This window comes from Eumetopias jubatus, unplaced genomic scaffold (genome assembly GCF_037043125.1).
Source record: "Eumetopias jubatus isolate StellerSeaLion01/CBP00866 unplaced genomic scaffold, mEumJub1_p1.0 scaffold_1, whole genome shotgun sequence".
NCBI classification, from domain to species: domain Eukaryota; kingdom Metazoa; phylum Chordata; class Mammalia; order Carnivora; family Otariidae; genus Eumetopias; species Eumetopias jubatus.
The window spans coordinates 197,234,619-197,262,129 of record NW_028274807.1 but is presented as its reverse complement, the minus strand read 5'-3'; the positions used below and the strand labels follow the sequence as shown (position 1 = coordinate 197,262,129).

The 27,511-nt window shown below is 57.7% G+C and overlaps 1 protein-coding gene across 3 annotated transcripts in view; it reads left to right on the top strand.

Moving 5' to 3' along the window:
• NISCH (nischarin) overlaps nt 1-25,819 on the top strand; it is a 32,801-nt gene extending 6,982 nt beyond the window's left edge. Inside the window, exons 4-21 of one of the 3 annotated variants that reach the window (XM_028124365.2) lie at nt 4,664-4,712; nt 5,649-5,812; nt 6,198-6,293; nt 7,462-7,557; nt 8,766-8,918; nt 9,592-9,660; nt 10,180-10,365; nt 10,538-10,666; nt 11,793-11,906; nt 12,206-12,317; nt 16,509-16,633; nt 17,760-17,809; nt 18,897-20,303; nt 21,975-22,401; nt 22,842-22,998; nt 23,471-23,599; nt 24,076-24,237; nt 24,611-25,819. In XM_028124365.2, coding sequence (XP_027980166.1) covers nt 4,664-4,712; nt 5,649-5,812; nt 6,198-6,293; nt 7,462-7,557; nt 8,766-8,918; nt 9,592-9,660; nt 10,180-10,365; nt 10,538-10,666; nt 11,793-11,906; nt 12,206-12,317; nt 16,509-16,633; nt 17,760-17,809; nt 18,897-20,303; nt 21,975-22,401; nt 22,842-22,998; nt 23,471-23,599; nt 24,076-24,237; nt 24,611-25,221 — 4,236 coding nt within the window. In that variant the 3' untranslated portion in view covers nt 25,222-25,819. Of the gene's footprint in view, nt 1-4,663; nt 4,713-5,648; nt 5,813-6,197; nt 6,294-7,461; nt 7,558-8,765; nt 8,919-9,591; nt 9,661-10,179; nt 10,366-10,537; nt 10,667-11,792; nt 11,907-12,205; nt 12,318-12,884; nt 13,984-14,385; nt 15,228-16,508; nt 16,634-17,759; nt 17,810-18,896; nt 20,304-21,974; nt 22,402-22,841; nt 22,999-23,470; nt 23,600-24,075; nt 24,238-24,610 lie in introns of those variants that run through there. The other 2 variants (XR_015769307.1, XM_028124366.2) reach the window with 2 other exon arrangements.
• The last annotated feature ends 1,692 nt before the right edge of the window (nt 25,820-27,511 follow it).

Below are 27,511 nucleotides of genomic sequence, written 5' to 3'. Positions count from 1 at the left end.
CATATGTATATATTTTGGGTATTAGGCTCTTATCAGAAATGTGATGTGCAAATATTTTCTTCCATTGTGTGAATTGTCTTTTCATTTTCTTGGTAGTGCCTTTGAAATACAAAAGTTTGAGATTTTGATGAAGTTCGGTTCATCCATTTTTTCCTTTGGTCACTTCTGTTTTTGATGTTCTTAGAAACCATTGCCTAGTCCCAGGTTACAGAAATTTACAACTTGGTTTTCTTCTGAGAGTTTTATACCTTTAGCTCTTATATTTAGGTCTTTCGTCCATGTTGAGTTAGTTTTTGTTTACGGTGTGAGGTAAGGGGTTCCAACTTCATTTTTTTGCAGTGTGGATTTTGATGGCAAGGAAAGAAGGCAGCGCTTCTCTCCATGGCCAACTCTGAGATGGGGATTGCAGGGGTCAGGGCAGCCCAGTGTTGCTGTGAGTGGGCACACCTCGGCACTGGGCCTGTTGCTGTGCTGTTTCTCTCCAGATAGCTGTGGCTCCTGGAACTCCTGGCACTCTGAACCTCATCCCAGCACCCCAGGAGCAGAGGTTTTCAAATTCAATGAAACGGAATCCCACAAAGAATTTCTAGCACACCATTTTGAGGCAGGATGTCAACCAGTGGACTCGGGGGAGGCAGGCCATTTCCAGGCCCTTTAAGCCTTTTTTTTTTTTTCCTGAGAGAGCACGCACAAGGGGTAGAGGGAGGGGGAGAAAGAATCTCCAGCAGGCTCCACGCTCAGCACTGAGCCTGATGTGGGCTCGATCTCACAGGCCTGAGATCATGACTCAAACCAAAACCAAGAACTGCTGCTGAACCAACTGAGCCACCCAGGTGCCCCCCCACCCCCGACCGTTTATTCCAAGTCCATCATTTGACCTCTTTGTGTCCCAGTTCCTCCTTTGTGAGCTTGGGGGTGATGACCCCCCACCCTTGAGGATTAGAGGAGGCTGTGCAGTGGCAGTAAAGGACCTGGAAGAACAGTGGGCCCACCGGGCCTCACCAGGCGCCGGCCAGTATGGGCTGCCCTGGTAAGGAGCAGTTCTGGGCATTTCTGTCATCAGAATGCCATCAACTCAGTGCTTGGCAAAGGTGGCATTTCTGTCATTTTTTTATTTTAAAGCCAGTGGACTAGGACAAAGATACTTTTTGAAATTTGAACCATTCTTTTTTTTTTTTTTTAAGATTTTATTTATTCATTCGTTTGTATGAGAGAGCAAGCAAGCGAGCTGGGGAGAGGAGCAGAAGAGGGAAAGGGACAAGCAGGCTCCCCACTAAGCGCGGAGCCTGATGCGGGGCTCGATCTCATGATCCCAAGATCATAACGTGAGCAGAAATCAAAAGTTGGATGCTCACCCGCCTCAGCCACCCCAGCGCCTCAAACAGTTACCGTCTTGGTGTCATGCCTGAGCATTCACCTCCATCCTTTGTCTCAGCTGCAAGTACTGAGGCTGTAAGTGAGGACAGATTTCTCTGTGACTTACGGCCTTGGAGCTCTCTCCAGTGAAATTTGAAGCTTGAATCTCTCAATAGGGAATTTTTACTTAAAGCAAATCGCACATGACATACCTGACTCCTGCTAGCATGCCTCATCACGGTCGTGAAATAAAAGTTACTTAGGGAGAAAAAAAAAAGTACGTAGGGTCCTCCCCCACCTCTGACCCTTAGCATATGTGTGTGAAGCACACAGTGACGTGTGATGGAGTCCCTTGTCTGTGCCCCGTTAACAAGGGCTCTGTGCTCGAGTACGCCCCAAGCAGGAGTCGGGCTGGCCCAGGGGTATTCCTTGAGCACAGGCACGGGTGCTGCGGGATGTACCTGGTCGCGGGCTCTGCCTGCGCAGACATGCTCAGAGTGGCAGCCGCCGAGCTACAGCCTGACCAGTTCATGGCACATTTGTGTGCAGCTCTACTCGAGATCCTGGCAGGCAGCCGACTGACGGGTCTATAGCCCATTTAGGGATGGGTGTTACTGTTTTTTTAAGTGTAGCTAATTTTATTTTAACTGAATTTTTTTTTGAGGTATAAAGAATGTCTTTTTTTTTTTTAAAGATTTTATTTATTTGACAGAGAGAAACACAGCAAGAGGGGGTACACAAGCAGGGGGAGTGGGAGAGGGAGAAGCAGGCTTCCCGCTGAGCAGGGAGCCCGATGCGGGGCTCGATCCCAGGACTCCGGGATCATGACCTGAGCTGAAGGCAGACGCTTAACGAGTGAGCCACCCAGGCACCCCTAAAGAATGTCTTTTTAAAAAAATGCTTCTCAGTTCAGACCTTTGTGGCACCCCAAAGCACTTTACGTCCCTTCCGCGTAGATTGGGTGAGGTGTGTGGGGGTCACCCGTCTGCACAGGTGACCTCCTAGCAGAATCTGTAGTGACTTAGACTGGGGCGGCGGGGTACTGACTCTGCACACCTTTGCTCTGTATGCAAGGCTGGCTTAACCAGAACTCTGAGGAGGCCAACAAATTCTTCTCTCAGGGGACTTGTACTGTAAACTTGGGCCGAGGCATCCCTGTGCTCTCTGATGAAGTCTCCGCAGGGGGAGAAGCCTGGGAAACAAAGTAGGTAGTGTTGTTACAAAAGTAGACAGTGTTACAGCAGCGTGCATTTCCTGTGTCGGAAGAGAGCGGAAAGAAATTGTCACATAGTTTGCTTTTTAGATTGCTCAGAAGTAAAAAACCTGCTCTGTGCTTAGCATCAGCCTTTGACCTTCTCTATCTTGCAGCTTTCTGTGTTTTCCAGAAATGCCAGCCTTGTCCCCTGAGGGGGTGTTGAGGGCAGCTGCCCGAAGAAATGTAACATTGTTAGATGTGGATGGAGGGCAGGGAACCCCTTCCCAAGGGAGACCTTGTGGGAGCCCCAGTGTCACTAGCACGGGCCAGAGTTGCTCAGGAGCCTGCCTCCTTCAGGGCTGACCAGGTGATGCTCACAGCAGCGGGCTGGAGAAGTGCTGACTTAGACGCCGGCCGCGGCGCTTCAAACTGTTGATAGAGAAATGAGCGTTTGGATCATTCCAGGCTCTTACTAATCTTCAGTTCTTCACTGCAGTCAGGGAAACTAAATTGAGTTTAGGTCGTTGCAAGAGACTGAAGTTGAACTTCGGCCTGAACGGAGAGCCTCTCTCCTCCCTACCTGGAGCCCTCTCCTGCTCAGAGCCTGTGTTGTCCTGACGGCCTCTTTGCATCTGACCTTGGATCTTGCCAGACCCTGTGCTCCTTAACGCCGGGGCCATGTTTGCTCATTTTCCCCCACACTGGGCTTTTTTGTCCACTTGTGATGCCGAAGGGGGGTTCTTCTCACACTGTATGGAAGCTGAATTTTGAGCAGCTTAAAGAAATAAACACATTTTTAAAAGCTAGCATAAAGTATTAAAAGAAAAAGAGGAATATCTTTGTAATCTTGGGATGGGGGAAGAGCCCTGAAGTCACAAAGGAAAAGAAACACAGATTAAACGACTTCTATAAAGATGAAGCGTCTCTTTGTGTCAGGAAAACGGTCACAAAGGTACGAGGCCCGCATGACAGGGAGAAGGTATTTGCAGCATGTAAACAAGCATCGGCACATCCCTCGTGTATGAGAGAGAAGGAGACAAACCACAAAGAAGAACAGGAAAAGGACACCCTGTCCCCTGCAGCCTCGTGCCTTTTGAGTCCCGTCAACATGTGAATCGCATGTCCTCGTGGCAGAGACGTTCCCATGAGTCATGAAGGCAACCGCGTGGTCTCCGTCCAAGCCTGTTTACCAAAAGTCCAGTTGGCTGCCCTCTGGCAGTTGATTAAAATTCTTACCTGCCCGATGTCGGGCTGGGGGGTCCTGCCATCCCCAGAATCACACACAAAAGTGCCGAGGCAATGGCTTATGTACAGAGAGACTTCAAGGCCAAGTGGCTTTGCTGCTTCCTGGCCACGTAACACTGGAGAGTGCAGCAACTCTCTACCTCAGTTTGCTCATTTGTGGAACAGGGTTCAGGATACCATCTTCCTCGCATGGGGCGTTGGGGCTGCGGAGTGAGCCAGGCGCTCAGGCATTGCCCACCATGGTGGCGATCCCAGCACGCCGGTTCTTAATATGACTGAGGGCTTAGTCTTTCAGGCCTTCTGAAAGGAAGTCCTTTCCTGCCTCTTTCTTAGGACCCTGGGGCCATGGGGACTGTTGCAAGGCTTGAAGGGTGAGCACAGGCAGAGAGCCGTCACTCACTTTCTTAAGGCACCTTTGGAACATGAACGAAAGTAGAAACGGTCACTCTCAGAAGAAATAGGACTTCCTCTCAGCCACGCCCTCTCCGGGGATATTCTGGGGCCAGTTTTGGGGGCTGCTGGCTTCCCAGCTGACTGCCAGGATCGCCAGGCTTGGCCAGCCTCCCAGGCCTCGTGCCACGGCCAGGGCCTGTGTGTGCTCAGAGTCGCTGCGATAGTCTGTTCCTTTTCTTCCTTTGACGCGACATTGCAGATGTCCACAAGACTGGAGATACTCTGTTTCCCCTCCTGGGCAATTTGGTTTATAGTTTTCTGTCTCTCCTGTTGTATGTTACAAGCTCTGTTTGTTTTATTAACTTTCTAGAGAGTTGACATTGCAGCAACAGAGGGAGTAGATGGCAGGGAATGTGAGTCTGAGGGCCTGGAGGCAGAGGAACTCTCTTTGACTGCGGGTTGATTTCTCTGCAGGAGATAAATGGCATCACCGCGGCACTGGCTGAGGAGCTCTTTGAAAAAGGTATGTGGCCGGGAGTCCCCGAAATGGTGGCCACTCGCCCAGACTTGTCAGGCAGCCGGGGATCCAGGGTGGCATGGAACTCCTGCAAGCAAGTGCTCACTAGGGCCCACCTCCCCAGGGTTGCTCAAATCCCTGGGCCTGGTCCATAGCCGAGCCTGCCTGTCTACCTGCCCACTGGCCCTACAGGCAGCCAGGTCTAAGAAGCTGTGGTCTTTTACCTTAGGACTCTTGAGTCCTCATGTCAGGGGCTAACCCCAGGCTCAGGATCTAGTCCAAAGCCCTGTGGTAGAGTTCTGGAAGGTGGGTGACCTGCTGCCATCTTGCATCTGCTTTGTCCTTACCTGAGAGAGTTGAGACGTCAAACAGAAGCCAGTCCTGGGTCATGACCCTGCCAGAGAGCCTATAACAGTAGCTAACGTGTAGTGAGTGCTCCTGCCGTGCAGCCTCATGTTGGGCATCTGCCCGCCTTCCTTCCCGGTGGTGCCGATGAGGTCACTGAGGGCGAGAGGGTACCTGGCTGGGAGGAGCAGGGTGAGGACTGGTTGAGAGCCCCGCCTGCTCGCAGGGCCTGCGCTGGGCTGGCTCCCTAGACCCCACCTAACCTTGGGCTGTGTGCCATGCTCCATCACGATGAGGTTGTAGTGTGGGTCTGCTGCCCCGATGTGCCTCACACCAGCTTTGTCCCAGCTCAGTGCTACAAATTTTGACTCGGCCTCACCTCAGGGAGGCTCCCCAGTCGCACATTCTCAGGGCTCTTCCCTCCTTTGTAAGCGTGTGTCCTGGGTCTGCCCTGTGCCCAGCGTGAGCTCAGGACCATGGCTTCGTCCTGAGGGTGCTTGCCTCGTGCTTGCTAACTGTTGGCCAGGGGGGTAGACGCCCTGGCTGCACAGTGGGGCCGGGGCCGGGCGCTCACCCTGGGGGGCATGGCTGTTGCAGGAGAACAGCTCCTGGGGGCCGGTGAGGTCTTTGCCATCGGGCCCCTGCAGCTCTACGCGGTCACTGAGCAGCTGCACCACGGAAAGCCCACGTGTGCCAGTGGGGATGCCAAGACTGACCTCGGGCACATCCTGGACTTCACCTGTCGCCTTAAGTACTTGAAGGTAAAGCTGTGGCAGCTTGGAGAGCCTCACGATTGTGGGCATGGAGCCCAGGTGGGGCCGAAGAGCTCACGGGCTGGCAGTGTGTGTGAAGGTGGCTGAATGGGCCCTGAGACCGGGAAGGCCACCTTTGGTGTTCTTGGCACTGCACTTCTGGCCATGAGCACCAGGGGGCAGTCGTGACCCAGGGCCCCCTTGCTTTAAACTTTGGCTTTCGCCTGCTTTGTTGACCGCGCCAAGTGGTGAGTGGAGGTACGTGCCTCCTGCGCCTCACGTAGCCCGGCAGAGCCGGGAGTCAGGTCCGCAGCTGCTGCAACACCACCCCACGAACGTGGCTGGGGAGCACTTGCAGCAGCGTCCCTGATTCAAGCCCTGTGTCTGGCCACAGGTTTCCGGCACAGAAGGACCATTTGGAACCAGCAACATTCAAGAGCAACTCCTGCCTTTTGATCTGTCAATATTCAAGTCTCTTCACCAGGTGGAGGTAAGGCCCAGGACCCCTGGAGTCTAGGCGGGGCTGAGCCCACGCAGGTGGGGTCTTGCTTCTGATTACTGTGGCTAGAGAGCGTGTCTGGGTTTAACCGTCAGGCCCTGTTGCTTCCGTGTTTGTCAGTATGTGACAGACCCCCGCTAGGTAAGTCAGTCCCATCTGAAGGTCTGGAGAGAGAGGGGCCTCTACTGCTCTTGGCTGGTCTGCACGTCTGCTCTGGGCATAGGCAGCGTGTGGACAGGGTGGAGCTCCAGTGCTTGGCTCTTTCTCCTCATGGCTCAAGTTGATGAGAACTTGAGGGCCTAGGAGGGCATCCTGAGGGTCAGGCAGAGCCAGTTCCAAATCTGTGCTTCCCAGGGCACACCCACAGAGGGCTTTGAGGGTTCTCTGCCCTCTGGTGTGCCCACACCTAGCAGGAAATACTTTGTATTACTCACTACCAAATTCCTGGATTCACGATGTCAGTTTTGTTAACATTTTTTAAATGCAAAGGGGCCTCAGTAACGGGTAATTTTTAAAAATGTTTTAAAGCATCTATTTCTGGAGCGTGGCTTCTGTGTTCAACCCTGTGTCCTGATGGACACTTCTCAATGGAAGTTTCCCAACAGCCCTGTGAAATGGGTATTTTTATTCCCATGTTGCAGTTGAGAAAACTGAGGGTTCGGGAGGTAAGGAAGTTTGGCCAGGACCACACAGTCAATGAGGGGAAGCTGGGATCTGAATTCAGCCAAGTCTAACTTCAGAGCCTCTGCTACCCATGGGACTATTCTGCCTGCACCGTTCTGGGCTAGTCCCAGAGATCTTGAGGACCACATCCCTTGATGGGAACCTGTGGTGTGTGCCTCTGCCAGAGCTGGCTGAGGAAGGACCTGGGAGTTAGAGGAGTGCCTAACTCAGCCTCTGCTCGCAGGCCCACAGTTGGGGCCTGCAGGTGGGTAGCGTTCATGGGCGTGCTTGGGCATGTAGCCCTCCCTCCTCGCTGCAGGACAACCAAGGCCAGTGAAGCAGGGCTGGGTAAGCAAGAGAGCCCATCGTACTCACTGTGTGCCTAAGGCCCTTTGCTCTCAAGTTGTACTTTCCAGAGCTCGCTTTTCCTGTCCACCTGCCAAGCCCTAGTCAGCCCTTACAGCCTTTTCTGAGATGAAACTGTTCTTTGTTCCAGATAAGTCACTGTGGTGCCAGGCACATCCGGGGACTCGTCGCGTCAAAGCCCACCCTAGCCACAATGAGTGTCCGCTTCTCCGCAACCTCTATGAAGGTAAGCTCCACCCGTTTCCTGCCGGGGTATGAGGGGCAGGGCCCTGCGCTGAGGTGCTGCGCTCCTCTGTGCTGAGGGTGGGTGCGAGCACCCCCGCTGTCGCCAGACACTGGAGGTCGGACCTGCCCGCTGGGCGGCCGCACCCTCATGCAGATCCTCCCACTGCCTGACAGTCCCTGGGACGCTGTGGTCTGTGTCTTCGTCAGAAATCCACACTGTTAAACGAGAGAGTTGAAGGAACCGGGTCTCCCCACCCCCACCCGCAAAAAATGTCACTGGTTTTGGAGGTGAACAAATTGCCAAGTAGTGGCAAGTGACAGAATGTTCATTAGATTGATATAAATGTTCCTCTAAGCTTAAGAAGTCCTGGTTTCGTACTTGTTTGTGTCTTGCTCTGAGTGGCCTTGAAATAGACAGGCCAGGTTGTGGAAATGCTGCTCACTCTCATTTGTGTGTGAGCAACAGAAATACTCGAATTGAGAAAGTAAGGCATTTCTTTTCTGTTTACCTTTCTATGGATTACATTTTATCAGTGTTAAAATTCTGGGGGTATAGAACAAACGCAGTGGCTACTTCTGTGACTTCCAGTGTCTGATCCAGATTTGGGGTTGGTGTCTTGAGGCCACTGGCTGAGATAGGAGGCTTGTGTAAAGAGCTGGGGTGTTGGGCAACCCGGCTTCTCTCCGAGGTGCTCCCTGCGGCCTCGCTCAAAGGGCCTAAGCGGATCCATTGAGGGAGGAGAGGTCTTCTGGGCATCAGCTGCCAAAACAGGGAGGCCTGCCTTCCTGCCCTTTCATGGTGCTATTGTGTCCCTGCTGCTCCCCTGCGAAGTAATGGACAGTAATGGCCTACTGTCCTCAGTGGGGACCATTTCCTCAGCTGGGAAAGCACAGGTGCTTGGAAACACCATGAATTCTGATCTTCAGCTCTTGAGGTTTAAGCCAGAAAAGGCATCACCACAAAGCAAAAGGCTCTTCTGGGTTTGAAAAGCATTTGCTAATGAGGCAGGGTCAGAACACATTCCAAGTGGCTGTTAGGTTGCTAAGCTTTTCAAGTATTTCACAATCAGGGAAAGCCATATGAACTGAAGCCCACTTTAATGCAAGTTCACTTCCACATGCTAAATATGCTGAAGCCCTTCCTGAAATTTTGCAACGATTGTGTTGCGTGAGGGCCAAGTGTGGTGCTCAACAGATGTTCTTACACAGGAAGTCCTTGTTCCCGAAGCCTCGGAATTTGATGAGTGGGAGCCAGAAGGCACGGCCCTGGAAGGCCCTGTGACCGCTGTCATCCCCACCTGGCAGGCACTGACCACTCTAGACCTGAGCCACAACAGCATCTCTGAGATTGACGAGTCTGTGGTACGTTCTCAGCTGCAGGTGCCAGGGGCTTCTCTGGCCTGATCACACCCTGAGGTTGAGTATTCAACTTGGCCTTTTCCAGAAGGACCGTGGAAAACCTATACCCAGTGCTCTGTGCATTGCTTGAAGTTTTTAAGTTAATTTCTAAGTGGGATTACTTAAAATAGGTGAGGTGATGGTTAGAGCCCACTGAAGCATATTGATTGCATGCACATTTGATAGAGAAACGTAGTAAATGAGGACATTTACTCCCAGGGAGTGGAGTGGAAAATCACTCCATAGATGCCAGACGCACCCCTATAAGGGTGACATGCAGATAGTACCTGGGCAGAAGGAGAGCGATTCCTGTATTTGCGCTCTTTGGTGGGGTTGGGTAGGGCTGAAGAAGAGGGATGAAACTTCTTCCCCATTGGGGACCTTGCCACTGTCCTTTTCACAAGCCAGGGCTTCTTCAGGAACAGTGGCTTGTGTTCAGCACTGGGGGCCCCATGTGCCCCTGGGACAGGCTGCTAGGTGAGCATGGGAGGCATCCCAGCAGCAGCCCCAGAGAGCTGTCCGGCCGGGGCATCCGTGGTCAGGAAGAAGCATCTCACGATCTCTGTCCGCCACGTACAGGGGCCACTGAGGGTCCTGTGTCCTAGGGTAACCTCACGTGTCTCTCTTCTTTCTCAAGAAACTGATCCCAAAGATCGAGTTCCTGGACCTGAGTCACAATGGAGTACTGGTTGTGGACAACCTGCAGGTGATTCATGTCTTTAAAGACTATCTTCTGTGGGCTTCTCAACATCCTGTTCTCCTGAGAGTTCAGGAGGCTGATGCTGCCCTGGGAGCTTGGCCATCCCCTGGGGTTTTCTCTTATAGGCCCCCAGAAGGTGTCTGGATGCACGGGAGGTTTGTAAAGGCGGGGTCTGCTGGTGTCCCCTGAGGGTCTCAGCGACGCACTGGGCGATTATTGTTCTAGTTTCAAAGAGTGGGGAAAAGACGTGGAAGTATAAATTGAGTGTGGTGAAGACGATACACCTCCATCACGATGACAGCCTGATTTTCACAGTTGGCCCCTCCCTTGTGGGCCGAGATGCCTCTGCAGGGGGTGCCACGGGGCTGTGGCACGTGCTGGGGAGCAGGGGGTGGCCCTTGCCAATAGCTGTCTGGGTCAGGTGGGCGTTGGAGGGTGGGAGGCCCACCATGCCGTTCGTGGCAGCCCGCCTGCTCGGGAGCCTTGGCCTAAACCAGTTGTACCCTGTTCTCGATGCCACCACAGCACCTGTACAATCTTGTGCACCTGGACCTGTCCTACAACAAGCTCTCCTCCTTGGAGGGGGTGCACACCAAACTTGGGAACATCAAGACCCTCAACCTGGCGGGCAACCTCCTGGAGAGTCTGAGTGGCCTGCACAAGCTGTACTCCCTGGTCAACCTGGACCTCCGCGACAACAGGATCGAGCAGGTGAGCTTCGGCCCGGAAGGCTCCCGGGGTCCTGGGGTGGCTGTGCCTTGGAGTTTCTCACCCTAAAGAAGAATGGTAAAGTTGTTTGCGTTGAAAAGAGGCCCTCTGATGTGTTGGCCTGTTGCCGAAGCATTCAAAGAAGGGATAAGGGAAGGGAACTCGATTCTTGCAGATGGAGGAGGTCAGGAGCATCGGCAGCCTCCCGTGTCTGGAGCACGTGGCCCTGCTGAACAACCCTCTGAGCATCATCCCTGACTACCGAACCAAGGTGCTGGCTCAGTTTGGAGAGAGGGCCTCCGAGGTAAGCTGCTGGGGCGGCTCTGCTCTGTCAGAGAGACGGCCTGGATGGAGTCTGACTCTTCCCAGGCAGCGCTGGAGGTGATGTCCACTGTCCTCTGCCTCCCTGCTTCAGAAGGATGGTTCCGGGAAGTCTGCTGCCTCCCCAGGGAGAGGTTGCCCTGCCCCTTCTGTGGGGGCGCCAGCGGTCCTGGTTCCTGCTGGCTTCTGTCCTGTCGCCTCCGTCAGAGCTTTGGGCCAGGAGGGCTCCCCACCAACCAGCAGGCACAGACCCAGGGTGGAGGGACTGTCTTGAGCCTGTTAAAGCCTCGCTGTGTTTTGTAGACGGCGGACCTTAAAGGGTTTGCCCACGTTTGCCGTGCGCTCCAGCCAGTATCTGCTGCCTGCCAGGCGCGATCTGGCCACCTGCCGCCGTGCCAGCCGCACAGACCCTCAGCCGGCTTCACCCGTCCTTTCAGTCTCGAGGAGGCCTCTCCCCCTTCTCCCCAGATCCCAGGCCAGAAGATACCTGGGCGTCTGTCTGCTTCCTTCCCCCCCTCCAGCCTCCTCCTCTCTTTTCATCGCCCAGCGCCCCTTCCTTCACACCATCACCAAGACCGTGTTCACAAGATGTCCTCGCCCCCTGCCCGCCCCCCCCCCCCCCGCCCCTACCGGCTGCGTGCCATGGCAGCAGCTCTTCCATAGGCCCTTGGGACTGTCCTCCATCGACCACACTACCAGCCCTCACTGCTTGCTAGTCACAGCCGCCTCCTGATTTGCAGATGGGGATCCCCACCCGTCTGCTATTCCTATTCCCCGTGTCTTTGCCCTCCCAGGTCCCCAGCCCAGAGGCCCTCCCCTCGTTCTCACTGAATGGAGTCTTGCCATAATTGGGGGCTTGGTTCAGGTCACCACCTTCCCCCACCCCAGCCGCCCGAGAGGCCATCACAGTGCTTCTTGTATCCCCTGTGCAGAGCGGGGCTCCCAGAAACGGCCCGGGCAGCGTGGGAGCTCCCGGGTCACTTGCATGGGGGGTGAAGAGCTCACCTGCCAGGGGGCAGAGCCTCCCTTGTCCTCCTGTGTCCTCGCGGGGCCCCTTCCACTCTGCTCCGTCAGCCTCTGTGCTGATCGCCATTCCCTGAACTCTGTAGGTCTGTTTGGACAACACAGCGACCACAGAGAAGGAGCTGGACACCGTGGAAGTGCTAAAAGCAATTCAGAAAGCCAAGGAGGTCAAGTCAAAGCTGAACAACCCAGAGAAGAAGGTGGGTCTTTGTGGGGGAGGTGACAGGAGCGATGGTGAAGAGCTGGCTAAGGGAGGAGCTGGACCGGGCCACAGAGTGCTCGGGGCCCCTGTGTCCTGGCCGCACCCCTCCATGTCCTGGCTGCTTGAACTTGGGCAAGCCTCCTCCCCTCTGTTTTCCCCTACTCGAGGCGGGCGGTGGTGGCACCTGCCACGCAGGATTGTGTGGATTAGGCAGGACCGCCTTCAGCATCACCACGCTTGTGAGAGCTGGGAGCTCCTTCCTCCTCCCCCGGGGCTGACTTGAGCACTCCTCCTCAGATCATTGAGGATTCCCGGCTCTCAGCCGCCCCCTGCGTCCGACCCAGCGGCTCCCCTCCCAGCGTGGCTCCCACCTCCGCCTCCCTGCCCCAGCCCATCCTCTCTAACCAAGGTAATTGTGTATGTGTCTTGCCAGCTAGCAGAGTGGCACAGGTCCCGCCTGGGCCTCCTGGCTGGGCTTGGGGGAGGATGCCGTCAGGGTTCAGACACAGGGAGGGCATGGTGCTGCCTATAGGTGGCACCTCTTGGGGTAGCGGCGGGGCGGGGGGGTGCTGGCTTGGTTTCAGCTCTGTGGTTTGCTTAGCAAGGGTCCCCAGTTGGCCTGAATCCCACATCCGGTTCCCATAGGAGCCCATGGGTTTCTGGGGGGGCCCCGAGGCTGCCCTTTGAACAGGCTCGGGGCCACTGTTCGTAAGGACCCTGCTCCCCCGCAGGCAGCATGGGCAGATTGGCTCCTTGCTAACGGGACGCCAGGCCCGGTGACTTTCCTGAATCAGGCACCCCGACCCCTGTGTAGGAAACTTTATCATTGCCTCATCTCTGTGGCCCTTGCGGTGTGATCCAGCCCCAAAACACTGTGTGGGGCCGAGATGGGCTGTCCGTGGACCCGTGGAAGACCAGTTCCCTTCACCCACCCACTGTCTTAGCGTTTTCAAAGGGCTTTCACCTCTGAACCCAGGCATCCTCGGAGATGAGTGAGTGAAGCAGGTCCCATGAGAGTCTCTGCTGGCCCGGCCCCCACGGAAGAGGGGAGGGTGTGCCGTCCCGAGTGGAGCCAAGGCTCGGGACACACAGGAAAGAACGCCGCCCACCCGCCCGGGCTCCTGGAGACGCAGAACTTGGTGTGAGGTCTTGGGAAAACAGTTTGACCCTATGTTTCAAGAGCCAGAAAAACGTTCCCACCCCTTGACCTGGTAATCCCCGCCAGTGGAGATTTTATCTGAGTGGGATAAGTTAATGGGGGAACTGCAGCATTATTCACGCTAATAAAACATGGCGTGTGACAGGCATCTGAGGGCACTAGGGGAACTGGGCTGTGGTACGAAATCTGCTGCCATCCCGCGGGGGGGCTGGGGGGAGAAAGGGGAGGCGCTCAGGTTGAACCGCGACACCTGTGGCAGGCAGTTCACCAGGGTCATGACCCTGAGGTAGGAGAGAGAATTCACGAGAACAGAATGGTGGTGTTAGGGGCCAGAGTAATTGTCAGTCTGCTTTTGTAACACTCTTGATTGAGAAATTTTGGTTTTGTGTGTGTGTGTGTTTTTTTTTTTTTTTTTTTTTTTTTTACATGAAAGGGGTAGGGGGTTTGTATCCCTGCAAAGAAGCTTCCCTGCTGCTGGGCCAAAGCCCTCTTGGGGGCCACCAGTGCGTGCTGCCCCGTCACAGCACCCGCCAGCCTGCGGAGAAGCCGTGGGACTAGGCCTCTGGGGGATGGGGAGATAGGACTGGTCTTCGAGGCCGGGCACCTGCCGGTTCTCAAGTCAGCGTTTGTCAAATCGATGAACGAGTGAGTGTGTGAGTGAACGAGCAAGCAGAGGACTAGCCGGTAAAGCGCAGCCCGTGGGGGCGGGAAATGAGGTGTGTGCCCCCAGAGCCGCAGCTGCAGGCAGCCCCTGGGTGGGCAGGAAGGCGTCTGCCCTGCTCCCAGGGACATGTCACAGAGTGGCTCACTGTAGTCTGTACCCCCCCCACCTCTTTCCCGGCTACCAGACATTTAGACGTTGTCTCCAGATTTGCACCTCTTATGAATAAAACTGTAGTGGATGTCTTTGTGTGCACATCTCTTTCCTTTTTATGAGAAACAACAGAATTCGGGCCCCATCTAGGCACTCTGATGCCTCTCGTCTCATCCTCTGAGTGACCCTTCCTGACCGCTTGTTTGTACAGTCCACGGTCCAGGAAGGAAGCAGAAAGACTGTCCCCGTCCACATTTCCTCAGTTCCAAACAGGGCGTGGGTGGGTAGTGGCAAGAAAACGTTACTTTTTCTTACTAAGGTGGAGGAATCTGCAGAGGGTTGTGCTCAGCCCTGTGCTACCGTCCAGGGTCTTGCCTGGATGGGCCAGGATTTCTCCCAAAGGGAGCAGCTCTGCTCCCAGCTGCCGCCTCCCTGTAGACGTAAACATAACTTGTGAATAAACTGGGCGCTATCCCGTTAACACCAGGCCTCTGGTTGTCTCAGGAGCTGTTAGCCAGCTTGTTGGAGCCATGGAGGATTGTGACCAGTAGGGGCTGACGGATGAAATGCCAGAATTGATTCTTCAGCCAGGTCCGTAGAGAAGTGGTTAGGAGCAGGCACCCGGGAGGGAGGCAGCTCAGTTTGCATCCCAGCTTCCCTGGCCGTGTGCCTTCAGGCAACGTGCAGCCTCTCTGAAGCTGTTTTCTCAACTGAAGTGGATATACCCTACTTCATCGATTCTAAGATGCACCCGTTTCCACCGTGACTTCTCTGAAATTGAGATGCGTCTTTCAGTCAATGGCGTCTCATAGTCGCTGTCAGCCAGCTGGTACTCGTGATGGAGTCGTGTGAACGCCTTCCGTGGACACCCGCTAAGACCAAGATGGCGCCCCATCTACGCATCTTAGATTTGATGAACTGTGGTAAATAATGAGAGGCGTGCATGAGCTAATACCGGGGAAGCGCTTAACACTGCTCCTGGCTCATCAGGAATGGCCAGTAAGGGCTTCCCTTCCTTGCGTCCTTATTGGGCAATTCCAGATGACCAGGACAGTGCCCCTAAGGAACCTGGAGCCTCTTGGGGAGGTGAGCTGGTGTGCCCAAGGGAGGACAGGGCAGGATGATGTGGGGGCGTTTGTAGAAGGGAGAGGCATGTCTAGAGCAGAGAGGGCTTTGCAGCGGAGGTGGTACGTGAGGTGAACCTCAAAAGAAGAGAGAATCTGAGCGTGTGAGGGAGGAGAGGGGCGGACTCCGGGTGAGAACTGCGCCTCGTGCATGGCTGCGCGCTTGCCGCCTTCCTGCCTGCGCATAGTGCCTGCTGCTTCGCTCGGGGCGTGGGGCTGGGGCTCGGGGCTGGGGCTCTGGGCTGGGCTAGTCTGTGGGCAGAGCACCTGGGCTGCATGAGTTGTTCTGTCCCTGGGGGGCAGCTGAGCTGCACAAGGGCCGTGACCTCTGGAGCTCAGTCATTTCATTGAACCATGGTGACTGGTGGCAAAGCCAGGCAAGCCCTAGGCTCCTTCAGACCTCTGAAGCTGGGGGTCGGTGTTCAGTGTTCTCCCAGCTAGCTACATTTAGGAAAAGGTTTTTAAAATTCTTTACCCTCCACCACTGTGGAAAATGGAGTGAAGTAACAGGCCCAGGCAAGTTGTATCCATCACACAGCCTCAGCAGGGTTTGAGAACGCCAGGTGTTTCTGGGGTGCGTGAGTCAGTGCGCTGTCTGTGGAGGTGGCCTAGGGCAGGGTCAGCGGGGAGTGTCCTGTGGAAAACAGGCCATGGGTGCCGAGCACAGTTCGTCCTTGCCAGCCCCTGAGGAAAGCAGAAAACAGCCTGCGAGGAGGCCCGGCCTTGCGCATGAGGGATCCCGAGCCCTCGCATGTCTGTGAAGCTCGCAGAGATGTTGTGTTAGTGGGGTGGGGGGCCAAGTTCAGTCATTCTCCTAGAAAGAGGTGCCAGGAGCGAACACGTTGAAGGCTCTTGATGGACATACTGCCACACTGCTCTCCCAACAGGCAGGCCAGCTCGTGCCCACTGCCCACCTCTGCCCAGTTAGGCCAAGGCCAGAGCAGGCCGTCAGACCTTTGCCAAAGCGAGGCAAAACTGAGGTCATGTTTCGACTCGCCCTTCTGTGGTCCCTTGGGGTGCGCCAAGCTTCCTGTGTTCTTTCCAACAGCCATTCCTTTGTGGGACGGCTGGTCATCCCTGCTATCTCCTAACGGGGTTTCCAGCCCCCCCCTTCCATCCTTGTTATGTGGAAGAGCCTTTTATAGATCAAAGACACACATCTTTGTCAAGTATTGCAAGTACTTTTTTCTCATTTCATTTCATTTTTATCTTTGGTTTCTTTTCTTACAGAAGTTTGGTGGTTACATAGTCACACACATGTCAGTTTCTTCTTTGGATTTAGGTTTAGAAAGTCTGTCCCTGCCCTGAAGTTAGATAAGCAGTCATTTGTTCTTTCTTCGAGGTTAAGATTTCCATTTTTAATGTTTTCTTCTGTGATCCATGTGGCTGGGTTAAGGGGTCTGACGAGGCCCCTAGTCCTGCCGGAAGCCTGAGGGCCCAGCCCTGTTTGTTGAATGGCTACTCTCCCTGCCCACCCTGCCCGCCTGCCCCTGGTCTCTCCAGGTATCATGTTCGTGCAGGAGGAGGCCCTGGCCAGCAGCCTCTCATCCACAGACAGTCTGACACCCGAGGACCGGCCCATTGCCCGGGGATGCTCTGATTCCTTAGAGTCCATCCCTTCCGGACAGGTAATGCCCCCCCTCCTGTTTCTGGGGATTGCTTATCTCTGTGGACTAACTGTCCTGCTGGGGGCTGTCCCGAAGTAGGACTTGCCTCGGCTGGAAGGTGGAGGTGGCCTGGCTGGAGTTGGGGCAGATGCTGCCGCTGCCTGGTGCAGTCTGCTTTGTGATGAGCAGTTTGTGTTCCCTGTCTGCCCGTGTGTGTGTGTATGTATCTGTTTCTTGTCTCTCACTCTCTCTGTCGGGGCTAATAGGAACAGGCAGTTCTCTCACCAGGCCCTTGGGGGCAAAGCCAGATGGCCCTTAACCCCCCCCCCCCCCACCATGAGCGGACTCTCCTGGGAAAGGCAGTTCAGAAAGCCCTAGGTAGGAATGGTTTGGGTCCCACACCCATCAGGAAGATTTTCTCTACTGTTGCCTGGCATGCTGGGCTCTGCATGTTGCCCTAGTAGTCTGGGGTACACTGACTCCAGCACCTCCTCTATGGCTGCTGCTGAGGGTTCTGGAACTTCTCCTTCTGTCCTGGGAAGAGAGGAGGAAGGCAAGTGTGATGTGGGGATTCTGCTTGGTTCCTGGGCCTCCATCCAGCCCTGTGTTCAGTAGTCCGGGGCGATGGCCCTGTGACCCTGGGCAGTTTGCGGAGTCCTCGCTCTGTCCCAGCACTCCTTGGCACTCTTCCCTCCACTCTCCCCAGGGTCACACAGTAGGGGGTTCCCGGGCCCTAGGTCCTCCGCACTGCCCAGAGACCACTGGGAGGGCCTTGCCAGGTGCTGCATAGCCTCTGCTCATTGAGGTCTCTGTGGGCCAGTTGCCGCATTGCTAGACTGTCCACGTGGACCTTCTGGGGTGGCATGAGGAGCACTCGGATGCCAGGCCTAGGGGCACGTGCTGAGCTGCAGAGTGGCAGGAGGCTTCGGCCCAGGGCCTGGGGGCATGGGCTGGGGCCAGACAGAGGCCGCAATCTCGGCCTTTCTGGGCCCCAGAATCCGCCCCTGAGAGAAGCGTGGGGCTGGTGAGGAGCTTCCTGCAGGGTGGTGAGCTGGGGCAGGGTGCCTGGCTCAGGGTCCGGCACCCAGCAGATGCCAGGAAGTGGCTGCAGCAGATAGGGGGCTCACTGCATATCCTTCTTTGTCAGGCACCTTCTGATGATTTACGGGACATACCCGGAGCTGTTGGCGGTGTGAGGTAAGGGAGAGGTTAAGAAGGCATCCTAGGCCTTCTGCACATGCCCAGTGGTGGACCAAGGGGAACCAGTTGGATTTTGTTAACAATCTGTTTGTAGAAGTCCTTCAGAGCTATTTCTTCCTTTAAATAAATAAACAGCAACGAGGTGGGCTCTGGTCTGTTTCCAAATCCTAATCGCTGGAGTTTGTTTGACACGTTATTCCATACTAGGGGTCAGCAGATCAAGGCTGATTTGGTTCACAGCCTATTTTGTACAGCCTGTGAGCTGAGAATGATTGTTATATTTTTAAATCACTGCTAAAAAAAAGATTATGTGGATGGGCTCTTCCAGAACCTGAGGTGTTCGCCCCCTGAGCCTTCATAGAAGTTCTGTGTATGCTTTTTCATGGAGGCCGCAGTAGCCAAGAGGAGACAGCATTTTTTTATTTTATTTTATTTTATTTTATTTTATTTTTTTAAGATTTTGAGAAAGAGAGAGCACAAGCCAGGGCCGGGGGTGGAGGGAGAGGGAGAAGCAGATTCCCTGCTGAGCAGGGAGCCCGATGTGGGGCTTGATCCCAGGACCCTGAGATCATGACCTGAGGCGAGGGCATATGCTTTAAACGACTGAGCCACCCAGGCACCCCAAGAGGGGCTAGAATTCAAATGTGGAAGTCCTAAGACCCCCCCTAGCTTACTCCCTGACTCCCATCCCGGAGGCCACCGGCTGCCCCTGAAAGGAACCATCGTCAACGAGTGACTTCATGCCCTTGAGCTCTCATTGTCTTTGGGGCTCACAGCCAGCCTCTGAGTGACTGAGAGGTCTTTGTGGTGCTCTTGTTGGGGAAGCCCGTGTGGTGTGGGTAGGACAGGGCTGAGCGCCTGTGGTCCGAGCCCTGGGAGCGTAGACTCTTCGCTGAGCTGGCAGTCCCAGGCTTCCAGCACTCTGGCTCCTGATCGGGGCGCTTGTCGTGGACACGGGCTCAGCTGTTTCACAGGCTTGGGAGACCCTCGAGCTGGTCCGTCAAGGCCAGGCTGCAGGCTTTGCCTGTGAGCGGCAGGCCTGGCCCAGCCCGGCGTGCTGTTGACCTGGCCTCTCTCCACGCAGCCCGGAGCATGCGGAGCCGGAGGTTCAGGTGGTGCCCGGGTCTGGCCAGATCATCTTCCTGCCCTTCACCTGTATCGGCTACACAGCCACCAACCAGGACTTCATCCAGCGCCTGAGCGCGCTCATCCGGCAGGCCATCGAGCGGCAGCTGCCCGCCTGGATCGAGGCTGCCAACCAGCGAGAGGAGGGCCAGGGCGAGCAGGGCGAGGGTGACGACGATGACGACGACGATGCTGCTGAGAACCGCTACTTCGAGATGGGGCCCCCGGATGCGGAGGAGGAGGAGGAGGAGGAGGAGGGTGGCCAGGGGGAGGAGGAGGAGGAGGAGGAGGAGGAGGACGGCGAGGAGGAGCGCCTGGCCCTGGAGTGGGCCCTGGGCGCCGATGAGGACTTCCTGCTGGAGCACATTCGCATCCTCAAGGTGCTGTGGTGCTTCCTGATCCACGTGCAGGGCAGCATCCGCCAGTTCGCTGCCTGCCTCGTGCTCACCGACTTCGGCGTCGCCGTCTTCGAGATCCCGCACCAGGAGTCGCGGGGCAGCGGCCAGCACATCCTGTCGTCCCTGCGCTTCGTCTTCTGCTTCCCGCACGGCGACCTCACCGAGTTCGGCTTCCTCATGCCGGAGCTGTGCCTGGTGCTCAAGGTGCGGCACAGCGAGAACACGCTCTTCATCATCTCGGACGCTGCCAACCTGCACGAGTTCCACGCCGACCTGCGCTCCTGCTTCGCCCCGCAGCACATGGCCATGCTGTGCAGCCCCGTGCTCTACGGCAGCCACACCAGCCTGCAGGAGTTCCTCCGCCAGCTGCTCACCTTCTACAAGGTGGCGGGCGGCTGCCAGGAGCGTAGCCAGGGCTGCTTCCCCGTCTACCTGGTCTACAGCGACAAGCGCATGGTGCAGACCGCCGCCGGGGACTACTCGGGCAACATCGAGTGGGCCAGCTGCACGCTCTGCTCGGCCGTGCGCCGCTCCTGCTGTGCACCCTCCGAGGCCGTCAAGTCCGCTGCCATCCCCTACTGGTTACTGCTCACGCCCCAGCACCTCAACGTCATCAAGGCCGACTTCAACCCCATGCCCAACCGCGGCACCCACAACTGTCGCAACCGCAACAGCTTCAAGCTCAGCCGCGTGCCGCTGTCCACAGTGCTGCTGGACCCCACGCGTAGCTGCACCCAGCCCCGGGGCGCCTTCGCCGATGGCCACGTGCTGGAGCTGCTCGTGGGCTACCGCTTTGTCACTGCCATCTTTGTGCTGCCCCATGAGAAGTTCCACTTCCTGCGCATCTACAACCAGCTACGGGCCTCGCTGCAGGACCTAAAGACCGTGGTCATCGCCAAGACCCCCGCGACCGGGGCCCGGTCCCAGAGCCCCCTTGTGGAAGGCCAGGCTGCCGAGGACAGGGCCAGGTGAGACACCGAGCACGGGCTCTCGGGGTGGGGGGTGGGCACCGTGTCTGAGACCATTCACCCCAAATGAGATCTGTGAGTGTCTGCATGTGTGAGTGGGCCCAGGGTGGGCCTGGGTCCTCTGTCCCTCCTCGGCTGCTGACCAGCCTCAGTGTTGCCCTTGGCTCCCTCTGACACCCGTGCCAAGCCTCACTCTGCTGGTGAGCCATCTGCCCCCTTTCAGGAAGAACGGGGTCGCTGAGGGGCTCTCTCTTTGCCTGTAATTCTGTGAGTTTCTCCAGAGGAACTTGTTGGTTGAGAGCAGCAGAGTCTGAGGTCTGAGTCTGAGAGCTGGGCGGTTCCCTTGCCCAGAGCGCCTTTCCTTCTTGCGGCAGGGGAGCCAGCAAGGTGGTGGCAGTCTTGTCCTGCCCTTCCTCCCTCTGCTCCTGCGCCCTCTGTCTGCCTTCCCCTGGCTCCCTGCCTGGGTTTCCGTCAGGGCCATCTGGAGCTGAGGCTAGAGGGAGGCCTCTGGGCAGCCGTGGTCATGCCCTCGGCTCACCTGCACCCAAGACTCCAGAGGGGGCCTCGTGCCCTGGAGGGTGCCTGTCTCCTGCCACTGCCCCCTGGCTTCACACGTGCTGGGGCTTCCCCAACGTGGACAAGAAAGCCCTTCATCTGTTGGTCTTCCTGTCCCCTGAGATACAGCCTCATTTTCTCTTCTGTCCTTCTGGATAGTAGTGACGCTCGCCTCACCCCAGCACCTCATGCCTTCTGCCTCTGATCCCCGCCCCCCTACTGAGGTTCCCAAGGGGCCCCCAGCCTCTCCTTGGATGAATCGGGTATCCTTCTTGGGCCCAGTTTAAGTCCTGTGGTCTCCCCACTCCCTGCCCCAGTGCTGAGGCCTCGAGCGGTGACACCTCATCTCCATTTCCATGCTGTCCCCAAGCCTGGCTGGAACCCGCCCACAGTGGGGACTGCATGCAGAAAACAGCTGCTCTGCTCTTTCCCAGCAGACACGTCTCTGCCACAGGATGAGAGGGGGACAGCCCAGGGATTTCTCTCGACAGCTGGACTATCCCAACAGAGGGGCTGTCCAAAAGACCCCCTCAGCCTGGGCACAGGCGTGTAGGCCGGTAGTAGGGTCCTCCCCACCTCGGGGGTCAGCTCCTAACCTGAGCTTTCAGGGTTGTGAGCATTGTTTGGTCTTGTGCTAGGAACAGACCCATGAAAACTCAGTGTAGCCACGTGGATGTTGGCGGGGTGGGGTGACAGCCTGGGCTGCCTGAGGAGGACCCAAAGCTGAGGGGCCGTTTGGTTTTGGTTCTCACCCCTGGTTGCACTCAGGTCCCGGGCCTGGGCACCTTGGTTGGCGCTCTGGACTCTGGAGTGGCATTTCTGATGCTTCTACAACCTTCTGAAAATTAATTCTTAGTCCATGGGCCGCACCTCTGGCCGTCCCGGCCTGGAGTAGCAGACTGCCTGTCTTTCCCCCGACCACCCATCTCCCTTCTAAGAGCAAGGGCCTGGCACTTTCCCTTTGTTCTACTTCCTGTGGGGAACCTAGAGATGACATGCCCCGGTGACCTCAGACATGGTGCTTGTTCCGTCACGCTCTGAGGTTGTGTGTGATAGGACTTTCCACTCGGGGTCCTGGTGCTAACACAGTGTCTCTTGGGGCATTGGGAGGTGCAGCAGTGACCAGCGGCCCCAGGAAGCCCCAGCAGAGGCTCCAGCTCCAGCTCCAGCCCCAGCCCCAGCGGAGGCTCCAGCCTTGGACCTGGCCCCGGTGGAGGGCCTAGCTCCGGCCCTGGAAGAGGCCTTGGGCCCAGTGGAGGCCTCGCTTCCATCTTCGGCCCCAGCAGAGGCCTCAGCCCCAGAGCAGTCCCCAGCGGAGAGCCCAGCGGAGAGCCCAGCCCCAGCCTCTGTGGAGGCCCCGGCCCCGGCCGAGCCCCAGGTGCAGGCGGAGGCCCCCGCTCAGTACCCAAGCGAGCACCTGATCCGCTCCACGTCGGAGGAGAATCAGCTCCCCTCACACCTGCCCGCCTGCCCGTCCCTCCGTCACATCGCCAGCCTGCGGGGGAGCACCATCATCGAGCTCTTTCATGGCAGTATCGCCGAGGTAGCGGCCTGGAGCGGGCCAGCTGGCTGGCCCTTGCGTGTAGAAAGCTAGAGTCGCGGGGTGGGGGGGGGGGGAGGTCCTGGACTGCCCCATCCCTGGTCCGTTGTCGTCTTTGCCACCACCTCTCCCTGTGGCCACTCCTCACCTTGGGCCCCAGACACACCCCGCCCCACACCCATCTCCCACCCTTCCATTCTTCTTTGCTTTCAAGTTTATAAATGCATGGACCAGATGTGATGAGGGTCCTGTGTCTCCTCATCCAGCACTGCGGTCATGTCACTGGGACGTGCAGGTCACCAGGGCCGTGGGGCTGACCGGCAGGGAGTGGGGGGGGTGCCCTGCCCAGAGCTCTGTTGTCAGGCAGGCACGGCCTAGAAGAGAGTTTTGTGCCCCCCCGCCCTGCTCTGCTTCGGGCCCAGACCCAGCCCTTCTGTGTCCAGGTGGAGAACGAGGAGCTGAGGCACCTCATGTGGTCCTCAGTGGTGTTCTACCAGACCCCGGGGCTGGAGGTCACCGCCTGCGTGCTGCTCTCCACCAAGGCTGTGTACTTCGTGCTGCATGATGGCCTGCGCCGCTACTTCTCTGAGCCCCTGCAGGGTAGGCGCCAGGGCCTGGCACCCGGGAGTTCAGAGCACGTGCCCGAGGAGACAGGCCGCGGGGCCGGAGGCAGCAGGGATTTGGCCGTGCTGGGCTGAGCCTCCCTTGTCTCAGGAAGGGGCTTGACAACCATACTCTCTCCTGGAGCTATCATGAGAAGAGACCTAAGGCCAGCACACAAGGCAGGACCTAGCCAGGGCCCGGGAACTGGTAGGGGGCGGCGAGGAGGGGCTGGGGCAGCCTCTGTCCTATGGGACCCCAGTTGGAGCCTTTGCTAGTGGCCCGTTGTAGGGCTCCTGATGCCTCCACTGAGCCAGGAAAGGCTCAGAGCCTGGAATGCGTGGCCCGTGAGGCCTTCCGCCCGTAGAGGCAGGGGCGGCTCCTTGCCGGCTGGCCAGAGCTGTGCACCCGGGAACCCCGTGCTTGCCTGGCAGAGCCAGCACCACACTTGGTGCCTGTCTCTCCATCGCAGATTTCTGGCATCAGAAGAACACAGACTACAACAACAGTCCCTTCCACATTTCCCAGTGCTTTGTTTTAAAGCTCAGCGACTTGCAGGCAGTCAACGTTGGGCTTTTTGACCAGTATTTCCGGCTGACGGGTGAGTGACCGCCGCGCTTTGTCCTATTTTGGGTGAAGGCCAGTGTCACCAGTGGGCTTCCACCTTCCATATGTGGGTGCGTTATCGCAGCCTGAGTTATCTCTGCTCACAAGCCTGTTCACCGGAGTGGGAGGAAGCAGCTTCAGGAACTGCTGAGCATGCAGAACCCCCCAGGGCTCAAGTGCGAGGCGGGGACCGAGGCGGCCGAGTGCCCGGCGGGCAGGGAGAGTGGGCCCAGGGCTCACGGGCAGGATGTTTCTGACTCACACTTCCTGAAGAGAGAAAGCTAAGCTTTTTCCCGAATGCCTCTGCATCCCTTTCCAGAAAAATGTCACAGCCCTTCTGGCCCGAGAAATAGCTATCTCCCCAGGCCCCATGATGCTTTCCCACGTGGGTCCTCCTCTGGTCTCTGGGGGGGCAGGGATGGGGTGGGGGAGAGGCGGCCCCGCAGCCGTGACCAGCCCCTTCTCCCGCAGGCTCCTCCCCGATGCAGGTGGTTACCTGCTTGACACGGGACAGCTACCTGACGCACTGCTTCCTGCAGCACCTCATGGGCGTGCTGTCCTCACTAGAGCGCACACCCTCCCCTGAGCCTGTCGACAAGGACTTCTACTCCGAGTTTGGGAACAAGACTGCAGGTACCGCCCCATGCCCAGTTCGGGCTGCAGCAGGCCCCAGGGCGCCCCTCTCTGCCCAGGACCCCCTCTGCCTCGCTCACTTTCTCTCTTTCCCGCTTAGCCAGTGAGGCTTTTCCGTGGGCTTTTCCACGGCAGAGCCTCCATCCCAGCAAACCCTCAGCCACCCGGCAGTTGGCGTCTCGAGTGCCTGCCGTGCGCTGAGCTGCTGGCCTGTGGGTCTCTGCCCGAGCGCGGGGGCCTGGAGCCACTCCCCTGCTCCTGCCAGCCCCTGGTTCTGCCATCGTGGGTGACTTGGGCTCGCGGGTACTCTGGGCCCCAGCGCCAGCCAGGCCAGGCTACAAACCCCAGGCGGGGGGGGCACCCATCTCTGCAGGGAAGCTGGAAAACTACGAGCTGATCCACTCAAGCCGCGTCAAGTTCACCTACCCCAGTGAGGAGGAGATCGGGGACCTGACATTCACTGTGGCCCAGAAGATGGCCGACCCAGAGAAGGTGCCATCCCTCAGCATCCTGCTATATGTGCAGGCCTTCCAGGTGGGCACACCGCCTCCCGGCCGCTGCAGGGGCATGCTGCGCCCCAAGACGCTCCTCCTCACCAGTGCAGAGATCTTCCTCCTGGACGAGGACTTCGTCCACTACCCACTGCCCGAGTTCGCCAAAGAGCCCCCGCAGCGAGACCGGTACCGGCTGGATGACGGCCGCCGCGTCCGGGACCTGGACCGCGTGCTCATGGGCTACCAGACCTACCCGCAGGCCCTGACCCTCGTGTTTGACGACGTGCAGGGCCACGACCTCATGGGCAGCGTCACCCTGGACCACTTCGGGGAGGTGCCGGGTGGTCCCACTGGAGCCGGCCAGGGCCGTGAGGTCCAGTGGCAGGTGTTCGTGCCCAGCGCCGAGAGCCGCGAGAAGCTCATCTCGCTGTTGGCCCGCCAGTGGGAGGCCCTGTGCGGCCGGGAGCTGCCCGTCGAGCTCACCGGCTAGCCTGGACCACGTGTCCGGCCTGGCGTCCACTCAGGGCGGGAAGCAGGCTTTCTTTGTTCTTTTTAAAGTGTTTCTCCCCTCTTCTGGGTCCCCTCGTTGGCCCGTCCTTGCAGAGAATGTGCATTCAGTGGCTTCAGTGACTTCTTTCTAGAGCTGGGAGTGAAAGCGCCGGCCCCCTCCGGGGCCTCCCTGTGCCATCCGCCTCCCGTGGCTCTTGTTGCCTCCCCCTGGGGCGGTGTGGCCGGCGCGCCAGTGTCGTGTTTTCTGTCGTGAGGCTGTTATTAACACGTGGCGCCATGGGTCAGCTTTACTCTTCTGTGTCCTTCCCCGAAATGTCTCGTCCAGTCATGTTGTCGTTGTGGGAGTTCGCTGCTAATTGTGAAGCTGGTAGCAAAGTGCACATCAGAAGCTCCCGCCCCGTGCAGTTTTCCAAAGTGGAGGCCTCTCCTGGCCCAGTCAAGTGGGAGAGCCCCATGGGGACAGGAGTCTCCTGGGCTTGGGGCTGAAAGGGGTGGTGGCAGGGGACCTAGAGCTGCCAGCACCGAGTGTGATTCCTGTCGCCTGTTTTCTCTATTTCAATAAAGCGGAGTTTGACACAGTCTGGGTCTTTTATTTCAAGGGCCACTGGGGTCTTGGCAGGGCACCAGCCCAGGGCAAGGTTGGCATGAGGGAGAGGGTCCCCTGGGGAAGCAGGAAGGTGAGCTCCTGGGGCGGGGGAGGGAGGGTGGGGGCAAGGAAGGAGGGAGAAGGGCACGGAGGGCAAGGGAGCGGCTCTGCTCAGGTGGTACTGGCGGGCCGGCCCCAGAGTGCTGGCACAGGGGAGGTGGGAGGGGGCCCTTGGATAGGGCAGGGCTGGGCTTGCACCCTGAGCCTCAGGGCACGCGTGGCACCCTGGCTCACTGGCTTTCTGCCTCCTGCAGCTCTGGAATGTCCCAGCCGGAGCTGCAGTGCCTTGTGAGGTAAACCCTAGAGTCTGGGATTGCATAGGGTGGGGGCTGGAGGGGGTCTCACCAAGAGGGCCCGTGGGGGGAAGGCCTGTGGGAGGTGTCCCCAGGTGGTGGATAGTGTGCTCGTGTCCTCGGACAAGTGGGGGTTGCCTCAGGGAGCCCTACCAAACTAGGACCTGGGATTTCTTTGGGAGCCAGCCGTGTGCCCCACCATTCCTCATCCCATTCCTGCCCCCAGAGCGGGGCCCTGGAGCCCCACTTGTCTCTCCCATCCTGGCCCAATCGGGCATGAGGCCCCAAGGCCCTGGGGCCATTCGGGCCAGGCAGGACTGGAGAAGAGGTGATTGGAGGAGGGTGGCCAACCCAGCTCCCAGCCTGCTGCTCCTGTCTTCCCTCGGTGCCCACACTGGGGCCTAGAGCCTCAAGAAGGCTGCTGGGGGGGAGGGGGAGCCACCAAGGGGAGGGTCTCCCCACTCGCAACATCCCTGGCCAGCCCAAGGGCTCCTCTAGCCGATGGGAAGGGGGGAGGCCTGCTGAGGAAGAGGAGGCAGGTGACAAAACTTGTCCCTACCAGGCTTTCATCAAAGACCTTTACAAATGGCCACCTGCCTCTCTCCATCTGTTCTGTGTAAACGGGGATGGTGACAACCAGAGGCAGGGTCCACTTCCTGGACTACTGTTCCAGGCCCCACAGACCCACACGACACTGACCCCTGCCTGGGTCCATGAGGACACGACCTCCTGGTGAGAGGTTGGGACATTGTGTCTCCCTTAACGTGTTGAGGATGGGACCTTAACACTGATTAGCCGAGAGACCTTAGGCAAGTTCCTTAGTGCCTCCGAGCCTGGTCTGCGCACGGGTAACAGGTGATAAAAGGTACCCGCCTGCCTCCTTCCTGCCCTCCGCAAGTCTGGGCGGAGCACCCACTGTGTGAGGCAGCCAGACACCATCCCGCTCTCCCGTAGCTGAGTTCCAGCAGGGGACGGAGAATACACGAAATAAAGTGTCAGCTGGTAGCAAGGGCTATGAGGTAATGGCAGCTGGTGACCCTTGAGCTGAGGCTGACCTTGGGGAGAGTCCCTATGAGAGGAGCTGGGGGCAAAGCAGGAGGTTAGGGGAGGGGAGAGGCCCACAGCCGGAGCAGGCCAGGTGGGGCTGCTCTGACACGAGGGGCTGGAGTGCAGTGGGAACCCAAGAAGCCCCCTGGGGGGAGAAGGGGAGAGAAGGGGGTACAGGGACCAGGGGGAGGGGTAGTTGGGGCAGGTGAGCCACGGAATGGTCTGACGTGCTGTCTGCTTAGCACAGACCTGTCGAGGCCCACAGCTGCTCTCGGCAGTTAGAA